General features: G+C 42.6%; 1 protein-coding gene across 1 annotated transcript in view; it reads left to right on the top strand.

Annotated features, from left to right (window-relative positions):
• Positions 1-14932, top strand: part of dmd (dystrophin) — a gene marked incomplete at its 3' end in the record, with an annotated part of 278458 nt that overhangs the window by 106672 nt on the left and 156854 nt on the right. Inside the window, exons 3-7 of the mRNA XM_084574167.1 lie at positions 2841-2933; positions 4458-4538; positions 5413-5505; positions 12043-12144; positions 13644-13714. Of these exons, the coding sequence (XP_084430293.1) occupies positions 2841-2933; positions 4458-4538; positions 5413-5505; positions 12043-12144; positions 13644-13714 (440 nt within the window). The remainder of the gene's footprint in view (positions 1-2840; positions 2934-4457; positions 4539-5412; positions 5506-12042; positions 12145-13643; positions 13715-14932) is intronic.

The raw sequence follows: 14932 nt of genomic DNA, 5'->3' as shown, positions 1-14932 counted from the left end.
GGTTCATTTCTGTAAAGTTCCATCTGCAATAGGGTAAGGAATATTGGGATTGCTCCACAAAGGGGTCTTTCTCCTAAACAAGATGTCTAATCCCAACAATTATGAGATTTTTTTTGTTATTAATGAAAGGTTCTTAGAGTCCAAGAAGGGGATGATTTTTAATGTCTGTTCTCATGGGTCAAATGGTGCAAACCATTCCAAGACACCAACGGCACAGCAACGTTCCTTGCTGTTCAATAACGGTGCAGAGACAGCACAACGGCAGTTTCGTCTCACCTTTGCTGCAGTTTACAAGGGCAGACGCTCGCTGAGTCTCTTTGTTTCGCGCGCCGGCTTCGAAGAGGCGAACAAACAAACAAAACGCCAGTCTTTCTCGGTTGACAAAAACAAACAGAAAAGGAAAGATGAAGGGTGGGTTAACTGAATTTCTAGGCGGACTGACATCTGAAAGCGCCGCGGCCTGCTTTGTTCATGCAGCGACAAAGAGCGGAAAGCAAAATCCGCCGTTGAATCCACAAAAAAACATCTGCCGTGGATGGGTTTATGAGGAGGGCATGTGTTTGCCTAACTCGCCCCGCGTACCCTTTAAATGATTCTTCGTTTGCCTGCGCCGGCCAGTTTCTGAGGTTCAAGTGGTCCCTTCTGAGAGCTGTAATTATGGGAACATCCATTCTGCTCAGAAGAACTGTTTGCACTGTCAGAGCGTGGAAGTACAAAGAGGTTGCCGCTAAACAGGCAAGAGAGTAATTTTTAATGGGTGTAAGTGCAAAGGGGTGAAAAAAAAACAAGAAAATGCACTTGTTTGTGCGTGTGTTGTCGCTTTTCCGGTAATATGTTCCTCCTTTTGCCTTTTTGTGCTTTGCTTTTGTGCACTTATCACTTACTCCCGCAAGTGCTGTCCACAGCCCATTCATATGATACGTACACCCCCCCACGCACACACTTACAAATATACTACACCTACTGGCGTGGATAATGACTCTATAATGGCAGGTCTCAGGACGATGCCGAGAGGCGTCGGTCGAGGGTAGAGAAGGATGGAAGAGGAGGACGAATAGGCAGAGGGAAGAAAATATGAACACAAGAGAGAAGGAGAATGAAATGTGAGATAGTGTGTGTGGGAGAGTTAAGAGAGGAAAGGAAAACAAAAAGTGAGAAATTGAGACAGCGGTAAAAAAGTTTTTTTTTATGGAAAAGAAAGTGCATTTTCTTTTGCCTCGCTTTTCTTTCTGCCACATGCTAATGCGTTTTAGATGCGGACGCGTGTACGTCTGCGTGGCAGCCATCATTGCATAAATGCATGATCAATGCGGGGAAAGAGGTTTCTGCCACAGTAGCCAGGAATGATCCATGATGCCATTTATACGCAGTGCTGCCGGCAGAACATAAAGAATGAAACGTTTCTTTTAAAGAAGGCTGCCTTTACTTTCCCTGCGTATTGTCTGCGTCCTTGTCCGACTGCTGTCTCAACAATTTATCTGACACTTTCTCATGAATTACCTACTTCAGGAGGCCTTTTCTCTGTTTTATTTGGTTTTAGCTACGCAGCTAAAATTGATAGATAGTTCTGAAAATAAATGGTTGTGAAATTAATAGGTGGCAGCCAAAAGTACTGGAAAAGTGGCCTGAAAGTCAGCCCCGCTTCCACTGCCCACAAAAGTTTTGCGGCGGAAAGTCGGTCTGGATCTTTGGTAGCGTTAACCGAATTTTTTCCGTCATTTACCGTTTTTTTTTTTAAACTGTGACAGAAAAATCTGCCATTTTGACAGATTGCAATTCACACCCCTGACCACTTGGTGGCGAGTGACGTTATTAATTGACTCTTGTCTCTAATCGCAGTTTGCATTCCAAACATCGCAGAACTTTTGTCAGTGCACGATTTCCTGGTACACCGATTACACTGATGCACACGTCAAAACTCGGCTAACCATAAACATATATATATATATATATATATATATATATATATATATATGTGTGTGTGTGTGTGTGGGTGTCTATGTCTATGCGGCTAACGGCTAACGGCAGCAAAAATAAAGAGTTTGCATACCACCGAAGCACTTCAACCCTACGGTGCCATCAGGGTTGCCATCGAAGAGCTGTTAGCGCTAACAGTCCCCGGTCCGAGTACGGCAGCCAAGACGTGTCGGCAGCCCAAACTTTTTTTTTTTTTTTTACTATTTAAAGTCAATACTGTTCTGAAAATGTACTTAAAGTTAATGAAAATTAAATGCTATTGAAAATATCATTACTATCATTTTAAAAAATTAAAGTGACGGGTAAAAATTGATTATGATGGGTTTTTTATGACCCTGTCAGTCAAAATGACAGACAACGAAAAAGTCTAGCGCAACCTCTGGTCTGGAGTCACTCCGTTGGGAACTGATTATGCTCAAGCAAAAATCTGCTGGGCCAGTCATATCGTTTGTGATTTATGCATCAAAGTAACTAGTGGTTGAGTTATCCAGACATCTAGATTCTGATAAGAACCCAGTCTGACTGCACCAGGGTACCAGAAAAGCAGCACATATGAACAAATCTTTACCAACCTCCCTGGCTGCTGCTAAGGATCAGAAATGACACTTCCACCGCATTCAGCCCGCAGCATGTTCCAATGTGGAGCAGCTGCTAGCTTGTAATCCTAGCCTTGTCAGCGCTGATAAAGAACAAACTCTTGGGTGTGAAAAGCTATCTTTACATTTAACGCACGCCTGGTTTCTGACTGCTCAAGAAATTCCTCAAGAGTTCCTAGCGTGGTGCTTTAAACTTTGGACCACATAAGCTAGGTGACTTTTGTACATTCAGTTAAAGTGCTCACACCTGTATCTGTGTCTCTTTAGACAGGGAAACCACCTGTGGAGGATCTGTTCTCGGACCTGTGCGATGGACGGCGTCTACTAGAGCTGCTGGAGGGGCTGACGGGACACGCGCTGGTATGAACACACGACACGCACGCAAAGAGATGTGCAGCAAAAGCGGTCGCACACATTAACAGAAGCATCTTATGAAACTACTCTCAGCTAGCAGTTCTTTGGGTAAACCCAACTAAGTACTGATCTTGATGGTTTTAGAAAGGTGTTGATTCAACTTTATGATCATTTTGGAGGGTTGGTGTTTATAATCTTTGCAACCACCCCATGGTACCATGATATTTGCCAAGCTTCGGTGGTGTTTCCTACGGGTACTCAATCATTTCAAGAGAGCTTACACCCACTTGACAATTTATAAGGTACACCAATGAAAATGAATGCATTCTAATATAACCGTCCTTGAGTGTTTCCCATGGATTGACGGTTTTGAGGCGGCAGGATTAGGATTTGTTATGGTGTACGCACACACACCTATGTGTCTGCAGATCTGGGCAGAACTCTGACCTGCACAACACAGAAAGCAGAAGAGAATTGCAAGATCATGTGACACAAATGCCATGTCGTTGCATAAATAAGATAAATAATATAAGTCTAGTTACTTAGCTTAATAAAAGAACGAGGTACAACCTGCTCTGTCGGAAAGGTAAACACTGCAGTTTAACAGCACCACAAGCTACGTCTTCCAGGATGATCATCCAGCTGAATTACCACCTTTCTTACGTTGTTTCAATGTCAGCCAAACATTAAAACAGTCATTAAGAGGGGGATTTAATGCCAAACTGCTATATAAGAATGTATCAGTTTTTCTTAGCGTTCCTAATGTTTTGGCAAATGATTGTTGAGTGCTATTTGTATATTATTTGTACTATTATTTTCTTCCACCGTAACTACTGTACGTGTCGATCAGTCCCAAGCTGCATGTGTATCATGAGATTTCCATTGTGCCAAGTCATTGTATTTCAAGAAAAACACGATAATATGTTCGACTTTTATTCTTAAACTAGATTTTGCCTCTTTTCACTTGCTGGAGTCACATAACACACGCGCATACACCTAGAGTGGCCTTAAACTAATCCTGGCTGGAATGCTAAAACCCATCAAGTAGAGAAAAGAGTTTAAAGAAGAGATGTTTGGAATTGGCACCGAGATTGGAAACCTAAACTCATGTTTACACACACATACACGCACGCACACACATGCTGGCAAAGCCTAGAGTCTTAATCAAACTTCTACTCCCACCTTGTTTTTCTTTTCCCTTCCAGCTATCCATGCACCCCCTCCACTTTGTCTGATGGAAACCCTCTCTACTCCTCTACCTTTCAGAGTTCTCTTTCTTTCTTTGTCTCTCTCACCCCTTCTCTACATCCTTCCACCACTCTTCTCCGCTCACCTCCCCGCCTCGCCTCATATTTCATTCTGTCTCGCACAAAGCCGTTATCACCTTTGCCCTTTATTTGCTACTGTCTGCTAATTGTCACGGCGCATACAAACACGCGCTTTATTGTAATGTGGCCGTTTGCGGCGCTCGCCGAGGCCGCCCCCGGGCAAGGTCGCCCGGATGAATTCCTCTGTCTGCTTTGTGTGTAGGTGAGGTTGGAGAGAGGTATCACGCGCGTTCACTCGCTCAACAATGTCAACCGTGCTCTGCAGATCTTGCAGAAGAACAATGTGAGTATTCGCACACAAGTAGTTCCCAGTATAGGCTTCTCTGCATCAGTCATACATTAAGTAAATCTGCGGCGACACTCAGCAAACAATAGAGATACTTATGTGTTGCCATGTGCCTTCTAATGTACCCTTTTAATGTACCCCTAGACAAAAAAAAAAAAGCCTTACTTGACAATATAAAGTGTAACAGATAAGTTGTTCCTTTATTCCATGTAGTGCAAGGAATAAAAGAATAGTTTGGGATTGCTCTGCTGTTAAACAGCCCCATTTATCGCCAACCTGGGGGGGTGGGAATAAATCCGAGGCAAACAAAAAAAGATTATGATTGTCTCGAATCGTTTTGTCTTTAATAGAAGTGGTTGAATGGGCCGTCAAGCGTTCCCCGTTTCGCTCACAGCACGAGCAATAACAATTGCAGATTTATTGCTTGAAATTCAATGGGAAGACGAGATCAGCTCAAAATCTTAAGACCGGGAAGGAGGAGCCCATTTTTTATGAGTTTACAAACAGTAATTGACACATGTTACAAATTATACCATTAAATGAGGCTTAGGAGATGAACATTAAGCAATGTATACTTTACGGAATCCAATAAAGCACAGGACAGAGCAACTAGCCTCAAATTCATGTCGTGAGCTAAGCCATATCCTTACATTTGCTGACATTCTTGCCAAACAGCAACATTTACCTCTTCTTCTTACTTGCCATAGCCGTCCAGACGCAAACATTGGTGCGAGATTTAACGCTTGACAGGCCCTTTCATTCACAAGTAGACTTTGCCCCACTTAGCAAAAATGTCGTGAACTCCCGAGCTAGGGTAAGCAAGAGATTGGACTTCAGAAGCCGTCATGAGATCTGTGTGTCCCTCCTGCAGGTTGAACTGGTGAATATCGGAGCGGCGGACATCGTTGATGGGAACCACAAACTCATTCTCGGGCTCATCTGGAGCATCATTCTCCACTGGCAGGTGTGTGCGCTAATCCTAACCCTTGGAAACGCAAGAAGAAGGACTGTTCTACCTCTTAAGGCGTGTGACACACCAAATCAACAGTCAGCAACTGTTTGCAGATGCCATGGGCGAGCATATGTGGCCCTAGCCACTAGTTGGGCAACTTTCGGTAGCTTTTCAGCCAATTCAGTATCTCGAATTGGTGGTGGAGTGTGTTCTTGAGAGGGTTCACTCTGGTTGACGGGTCAGCTCAGCAAACCAGAGCACACGAACTTCTAGAAAGAATAACTGTAGACCAATTGATCATCTATGAGAGGAAGTTTTTGTTGCTGTCCCTAGCTTTGTAGCCTCCCAGCTAATAGTGGGACCTAAGGTTTCCCCTTGAATACAGACTAGTTCCACCTGCAAGAACGAAGACTTATTTCCTTTCATGCAGGTGCATAAAGTATGTACCCACTGGCCATTGGCTATAGTCTTAGCGGTGTGTTCAGGTACATTTGTTATGGTCCAGACACAGGCAAAGGGAAGTGACGTGAAAGTTTGTCTTCATTGCCAGCAGGTCTTTGATACCGTTGGGTAAACGCCTTTAATTGCGTAGATGACAAACATGCTTAATACACTCAACACCTCAAACAGCCCTTTCTTCACCTACGTCATACATGGCGTCCTGTTGTTCTGCGAGACTTTCACATTACGAGAACAAAACCCATTATTCCTGCGCTCCCGTCAAAATCTCTGCGAACGCGTGCCGTTTGTTGGATTGCCGGCTGTCAAGGTGAAGTCAGCTGGCAGTCACGTTGCGCGCGAGCTCAAAGCAAAACTGAAGAGAGCACGGCGAGAAAAGAAAACTGAAAAGTTTCTCTGCGAGACAGAAAAGCACATTGATGCCTCAAGGTAAAATGCTTCGACTGTGCAGCTTTAAAACCTGCATAAAAGTCTCGTAGATCCCAGTTCCATGATCCATAACAATGTGTACACTGTGTAGTTTAACACCAATTAACAGTAAACAGCTGTTTGGTTAGTATACAAAAAAAGGTATATATATCCTAGTACTGCTACACCACCATGCCAGACAGTGAGAAAGTAACATTATCTATATCCAGTCCAGAGTCCAGTCCATACTTAATATATGTATACAGTATGTGTCAAAGGCCAAATGTCAGATTTAATTCTTTGACTATCCATATTAACTGATCACTTCGGCCTTCCCTTGACCATTGAACTGATTCGAGCTTTTACTTTCCAAGCCTGACTCTGTGTCTGCCTCCTGTAATAATAAATACAATTCTATTATTTAGCTGTGGCCACCATATTTTATTCATACACTTCACCATCCGGAGTACTCCGCATTCCAGATTCAGTGGGATTACACTTTTCAATTCTCAACCTTGAATTTGCCACTTTTTTAAAACTAGTTTTGCTAGTCCTGTGTCAATCCCAGAGCTGCATAAATAAAACCAACCAAAAATCATTTTAATTTGAAACAAACCACTGCCAAATTGTTCTTTTATTGGCAGAAATAAAATGTATAGGTGATAACCATTCGTTTACTTGCATGTTTTCCACCCATCTGATCAACAGCTTTAATTATTTTTGAGACAGGCATGACCATATCAAGCCTTTGACATTTGCAACGTATCTCCTTAAGCAGCATTTATGTTGATGGACTTAGTAATTAAAACGAACCCCATGTAAAGTCGATAGTTTTAAAAGCTTACACTACAATACATTTTATTCCTCATTAAGCTGAATAGTAGCCAATGCCTGGATCTCACTACTTTTAGCATAGACTTAATGACGCGATTAATAGCCAAACAACAATTCTATAATGAGCTGTGCGCGTGTTTACATGTTTGTGAGTTGGCTTGTAGGTCTGTGCATAAGTTCATCAAAAGCTGCTACGCCCTGGAGGTTATCTTTGGCTCTTGTGTGTGTGTGTGTACACGACTGAGAGTGTTTTTTGTGTGTAAGTAAGTTAGTGTGTGTGTCATTGCCGGTGTATGTGTGTATATATATATAGCAATCTTTGTCAAAGTGCCCCTCCAATTAAAGTGGAAATGCATGCAGTGACCTACTCCCAAATGAGTCCCTTTCTTTACCCGGCAGGCCACGTTATGTGAAGAATCGCTAACAGACCTGTATGTGTGTGAGTGTGTGTGAAAAAAGAGAGATCTTCTTGAATCCCTTGCTGCAAATTCACCTCAACACCAAATTACACAAAACTCTATTAATAGGTTCAGTTGCAACCGTATAATAGCACAAACGGCTTCTTCCTCCAAATACTTACTCTCAGTGTTTGAGACTTACAACTGGTTTTTTTTGGTTAACCACCTGCAACACGTCCTGAACAAGTCCTCCAACCCATATACTGTAGGCCCTTTGCCCCTACACACTGAGTTTGGCCTGTAAGACTGCCATCTGAATTACCCACTCGACCAACAAGAACAAATAGCACACAAAGCTTCAAAGTTTCAAGGTTCAGGCTTATGTGCGTAAACAAAGAGTCGGGGATAGAGACCTTCGTTATCATGGTTACAATAATAAATATGCAAGTTGTGAAACGGTTATTGTTTCATCGGTTAGAAATTATAAACTAATTTTGGTCCTTTGTGGTCATTGTTTTTAACAGGACACAAACTAAAAGTAAAGTCCAATGTTTTGTTGACCCGTCCATCCACCCTCCCCCTACACAGACTTTTGCTACATCTCAGTACCAAGTACGCAAGCTTTGGACTTGAGTTCTTGATGGTTTGGGCTTGGGTTCCACTTCCAAAGTTCATTCTGGGATGTACAAGTTACCTTCGTGTGTCCCAGATAAAATGGGCAGAGCAAAAACACAACCATGTTTGGACTGTACTTGATCAGATGAGTGTTTCGATTTGGAACAGTTCTTGGGCAGCAAGTGACTATGTCCCACAAGTCCGCAAGAACACAAGTACAGACAATTCAATTTTATTTATACAGCATCAATAACAATACAAATTGTCTCATGGTGCTTTACAAATACGGTCTGAAACCTGGCCTGAAACCCCCAGAGCAAGCATGAAGGCGAGACAAGAGCATGGCTTTGCGGCTTTACAACAACATCACATCACTTCGTCTTTTTCTCTTGATATATATACGATGGCCACTAGATGGCACTGTCAAAAAGAAGCATAATTAAACCTCATATTAGATGACTGTACAAGTGACCTGTGGGTTGTTGTTTATGTGGGGACAGTCTCCAACAACAATAGAAGTGAGAAATCACTTTAAAGGAGTATAACGTCAACTCTCGCTGTGTTTTGCTTTGCTCCAACACAAAGATAAAAAAAAAGTAAGTTTAAAGAAATGTCATTTGGAAATGGTTTAGTAATGCAAAGTGCAGCGTTAGAGCACAGACTTAAATTGGACGACGCATCTCCACTTCCTACTGTCAATCATGATGTCACATCCTGCTTTAATTGCGAAACATCTCAAAAAATTTACACTTGAACATACATGAACTCGCACGCATTGTATTAACTGCCTAAAATCATTTGACAAGTCCCATCCACCAACATGGATGAGGTGACAATTATGACCTATAGCCACCAGGGGGAGCTCCTCATCACTTGTGAGGAGTTGCCATGACATCCACTATTTTTACAGTCTGCGTGTTAGATTTACAGGTTATACAGTATATGTGTAAATAATGCCGTGAAGATTTTGGAAAAACTCATTTTGACGTAAAAGGGGCAGCACAACAAACATGTTAAAGGACCTGAGATTAAAACAGCAATAGATGCTTGAATCCATTGTAATTCCAACAACAAAATTAGCTAAAAAAGTAGCTGACCTTTATCACTTTGTAAGGAAAGAGATGATAGCTATCCTTTTATTGGGCATTGGTATGTTACAGTGCCTACTAGTGTCTTCCAAGTTGAGACTAATGCAAGTTTTAAAATATGTGTTATACGTAAGGGGATGACAGCCTCAATCTTTCATAGATGGAGCTCATTTCTACCATACACCAATAAACACAAAAATCAGTTAATTCATTAAAAAGTTGAGACTTCAGGAGAGGACATAAGAAAGTTTGAGCAGAGTTTGGAGGTAGTTAAAGGGAGAAGTGTTGGGAAATAAACCACTTTAATGTGCGCATGCAGGCCTATGTGGCTGAGAGAGAGGTGAGGGAAAGATATGCATTAGCAATGCGCAACCGGGCAGCGAAAGTGTAACGTCTCCCCCTCTGAGCCCTGAACGAGCGCTCCAAAACTGTCACTCACAACTGCCAAAAAATAATATATATAAAAAAAATCCAGCCTGTGAGGATTCAACCACGTCCACACTCAGGCTGCTGCACGGATATGTGTGCAAAAAAAAAAAAAGTGTCCTTTGACTGTGTGCCCTTTTACTGTGTGCACGCTGCCATGTGGAGGTATGGGCGTGTGAATATGCAAATCATCCATCAAAACATTACTAGAAAGCGGCTCATATTTTTTTAAATGTGTCTTTATGGTAATGTCACATCGCCTGCCATCATTTACATAGGATTTCTGTATTGTACTCTCAACAGGAGTAAAAGAAAGTGTCGTTTTGTGTAAGATGGAGAGTCACTGTTGATGTATTTGATGGCAACTGCTAATGACAGCCGACCGTTAACCTTGCATCTGTGTTCTCTTTATGTGAATTCTGCAAAAATATTCCATTTGAACTGATAAAATGTGGATTTGCCACAGGTTACATTGTGAATATTTGTTAACCCCTACATTTCTTGGCTGCTCTTTGAAACTAACTGCTCAAAATGAGCAAATGTGGGCTGTGTTTGAAAGGATAACCAGGCCTTGGATAGCCAGGCTCAGTTCTTATAAGAATGTGAGTTGGGTAACACGCCATTTGGATTTCATTATTACATAATACCTCTCTCAATCAGACCAACGAAGTATGTGCCATTAAAGGATGGAGGCACTTGCTGAGAATGAATTGCTGTTAGTTGTTTGTGCTTTAAAGTTATTTTAATACATAGTAACACAGATCTCTTTTAAAAGCCCTGAGTGCTACCACATTTGATGCCATGTTTGGCAAACTTCATCATTTCAACAGGAAACAAATACGTCTGGGCCAAATTTCATGGCAATCCATGCGCTCCAACAGCTGCGGAGACATTTCGCTACAAGTAAAACTGGCAACCTGTCAGTTGTTGTGACAGATACCAAGGTATGCCGCGGAAAAACTGAAAACGTCAACCTGCCAGAGGAAACGCCAAAGAATCCCCATAGTGAGTTGAACACAGCTGCCAGAGACAATGAATATCTGGTCACAGTAGTATTGGTAAGCCTCGTCAGTGTCATTGCCAAGCTTCAAAAAATGGCACCAGTTGCATTCCCATAACAGATTTGTCCTGGGATATCCAGGGTGGAATTGGTTAAACGGCAGTCCATTCCACACAGCTGATGCAAAGAAAAAAAAAGTACTTCAGAAAACAATTGGACAGTCCTCCAACCAATCAGAGCCTTTGTGCTGTAAACAAAGTCAACACCACAGCGTTCAGATGACATATATGACCACGTTGCTGTTACTCTTCTGATAGGCCCAGCAGATCTATCCCAGAGCCTAATCAGTTGCCAACAGAAAGGTTCTATACCAGCTTTCCGTCACAAATAAGTTCTGGGCGTTGAAATTTGTCTGGCTAGAGCCTGAAGTGTTGCTGGCGTTTGGTCATAAAGCAACGCACTGGAAAAATTAAAACATGTTTGGATGACGAGATTAGATGAAAACCGAGTCTGTTGCTTCTGATCCGACAAGAACCGTAAACGTCTGGGACAGATTTCATGGCAATCCATCCAAAAGCTGCTGAGACATTTCACTTCAGGTAAAAAACGGTAACCTGTGAGCTGTTGTGACAGACATCAAGGTATGTCACTGAAAAACGTTAACCTGCCAGAGGAAATGCCAGAAAATTGGGTAAACACAGCTGCTGGCATCCCTGGATATCTGTACCAGGTTAGAAAAACATATAAAACACTCAACTGAAGGCTACAGAGAGCAGTTTTACTCACCAGAGGTTTTACTTTTTGGACAGGTTCTGGGTAGCTCTTGCTAGCTTGTATGCTTTCTACACAGCTTTGTTAACATTCAGGCTCCCTTTTCTGTCTTGGACAGCCCTTGAGATCCCTTTTAAACATTCTCAGGAGAAGATTTCGTAATTATAAAAGGTCACATTGTTGCATAATTGATCAAGCACATTGTTGGTTCTTGGACACCTTGAGGGAGCTCAGAGAGAGTAGAGCTCCTTCGCGTTTGAAAGGAGTCAGCCGAAAAGGTTTGGCTAACTGGTGAGGATGCATCCTGGGAGCCTCCCGGGCATGGCCAGCTGGAAGGAGACCCCATGAATTGGCTGGAGGGTTTAAATATCTTGTCTGGCCTGGGAACGCCTTAGGATATCCCTCACCAGGAACTAGGAATTTGTTGCCGGGGAGAGGGACACCTGGGAGACTCAGAACCTCCATGGTGTGAGATCTTAACTGCTGAGCTCTGAACAGTCTACTTCAACAGGAAGGGTGAGAGTAATATTTTGTTTTTTTGTGTGCGCAGGTAAAGGATGTAATGAAAGATGTGATGGCGGGCCTGCAGCAGACCAACAGTGAGAAGATTCTGCTGAGCTGGGTTCGTCAGAACACACGGCAGTACCCTCAGGTATGTTTCTATACTTCCCCAGTCAATCATACTCTCGACCCACGGGCTGTTAGACTGTCAGAGCCACCAAAAAGCGCAGTCTTATTAAGCGCCCATGTGAATCGAGTGACTGTGTCAGTCTCCATTTTTAAAGTAGTAGCCTCAGGTTTAATGAGCAGATTCGGGAAGTGATGTCCTTTATCCGTTTCCATCTTTCTTTTTATACCGCTGCTAAAGACCTTATGCTTTTTCTAGTCGTCTGTCTTACTTGGAATCCTAAACCCCACATGACATGACATTTTGGGGACAGATCACTGGCTCTGGGTCGAGGAATACCGGATTAAGCTTTGATGGCAATCCTGACCCGGGATTTGTTTTCTTTAAGTGATTATTGCATTTTATCCCTAAGTATGAAACTAAGGGTGCTTTCACACTTAGGTAGTTGTTACGAAACCGGGAGTGTTTATCCCTCGGGCGTGAACGCAGCAATCAGCACTCCTTTCTGGGATAAATGGACCATGCTGAGCCTGGTCAGAGAGGGCTTTCCGGAATGGTTCGTTCGCAGTGTGAACGCAAGTTACCCACGGACAGGGAGTTTGATCTTCCATCTTTGGTTTGATTCATTCCTGAAATCTAATATTGCTTGCAAAATGAGAAAACTGTTTGCAAGAATGTAGGGTGAGGGCATGTCAGAGCTTTGTCTCGATATCCCTGCGAACGCAAACCAAGGTTAACTGCAACATTCTAACAATAGTGTATCAATCGCTCCCTTGTTGGAGCAAAATAAAGGTGTCAAAGCACCCTGAAAGACAGAGAAATACACATATGTCCCCATCATATTGTGACAATTCAGTGTTCTGCAAGGAAACTTTTGGACCTGGCATTCGTATGGATATTACTCAGACATGTAGCACCCACCTAGACCAAGCCAGGCACCCCCACCCCATAGCAATGACACTCCTCGGTAGCAAGTGGCACAAGGTGTTGACCTGGCCTCCAAATTCCTTAGATCCCGAACTGATCAAGTATCTCTGGGATGCGCTTGAACAAGCCTGGTCCTTGTGTATATCACATATTTAACACTTTCTCATTTTAACACCACCAAGGTTGATATGTTTAATTAGCCAACTACTGCTGATACAATCCTCTGACAGTCATCATAAAATGAGTGAGCCTTCCGTATTGAAGGGACTGAAATGGATGGCTTGTTTGAAAAATACCACGAATGATGAAATGCTCGAGGGGAGCCGAATTGCAACTAATGGGGCGAAGTTTAGTGAACGTTCAGCTAACTTTTTCGGTACTTTCCTGAGCTTTGAAATACATTTAAAACCCATTTGAGCCCTGGCAGGCCACCACTCTATACAGCTCAGACGGGCCATCAGAGGGTGAAAAGATGTCTTCAATCCAATGATTCCCTCTGAAAATGGAGAGCAGTACTGGGGCGACGGCGTTTCAACCATGGATGTCATACCGCATTCACAGGCTGGCCATTTAATATCCATTATCTCTGTCCTCAGGTCAACGTGGTTAACTTCTCCAGTAGCTGGAATGATGGATTGGCCTTCAATGCCCTCATCCACAGCCACAGGTACTACAGAGCTGCATCTGTGTGTGCATGTGTATGTGTGTGCGCGCATATGCTCGTGTACCTGTAAGCGGATAGCGAAACAAAGAAAATGAAGAGGAGTGGATTGACAGGGAATGTCAAAGAGGCGCAGAAGCGGTATGAGATTTCTTTGGGTGCGAAAACGGTGGTCACACATTCCATTAAGCAAATATATTTAGAGACGGAAACTTTCTCTGAACCCAAGTAGTCGGAGAAAGCTAAATGAAAAAAAAAAAGAGGAGTCGAAAACGACAGAGGGGGGAGATCATGTCAAGTACTGGGAAGCCAACTAAAAGACTAACAAAGTGTTTGTTTTTTTTCAGTTGAAAAAGCAACTGTTGTAGACAATAAATTGATCTGCCGGTTCAGAAAACCACTCCACACTCTAAATTTTAGTGTCAAAGCTCTAGCAAGGAAGATACATCCCAAGCAATGAAATAATAAAGTTAGGTCAAGAACAACAGACACAGGCAAGAGGCAACGAGTAAGAACACGAACAAACTGGCCCGAAACAAAGGGAAAGGCAGGACTATATATAAACATGGGGTAGTGAACGGCAGGCTGGAAAAAGACAAATACAGGAAGTATAATTTACTTAAAGGGGAACTACTGTTTTTTACAACCTGAACCTTATTTCTAGCATAAAATACGGTTGTTTACTCACCCATATAACTTTTGTGTCATTTGCACTTGTTTAGGAAAATAGATCAATCAAGGAATTTGATCAACGTATATCCATATAGCGGGAGTGACGGGGCACCAAGATGCAGGGGTCTGTAGGTCAATCTGCAGACCCCAGATGATGATAACAGGCAACTCCAGACTCAACGGGGAATAGCACTAGCGTATCATAACAAAATATTGGCGAAATGAATGAGCTTCGTGGCAGTTATTTAGAGGCTGCATCTCAGTGCTCCGTCACTCCCACTATATGGATATATGCTGATCTAATTATTTCTTAAACAAGTGCAAATGACACAAAAGTTATATGGGTGAGTAAACGACCGTATTTTATGCTAGAAATAAGGTCCAGGTTGTAAAAAACAGTAGTTCCCCTTTAAAACGATTATGCGATAAAACAGAAAAACACAAGTAAAACCGAACTGGGCAACAAAAGCTACCTACAGTGGGTCTTGCTTTTAGGATGCACATGGGACAGTTTCAATAATTGCCTACCAGCAGTTAAAGCTGCTGAAAGAC

The sequence above is a fragment of the Chelon labrosus genome (assembly GCF_963514085.1).
Source record: "Chelon labrosus genome assembly, chromosome: 24".
NCBI lineage: Eukaryota > Metazoa > Chordata > Actinopteri > Mugiliformes > Mugilidae > Chelon > Chelon labrosus.
This window is presented reverse-complemented; position numbering and strand designations above follow the sequence as displayed.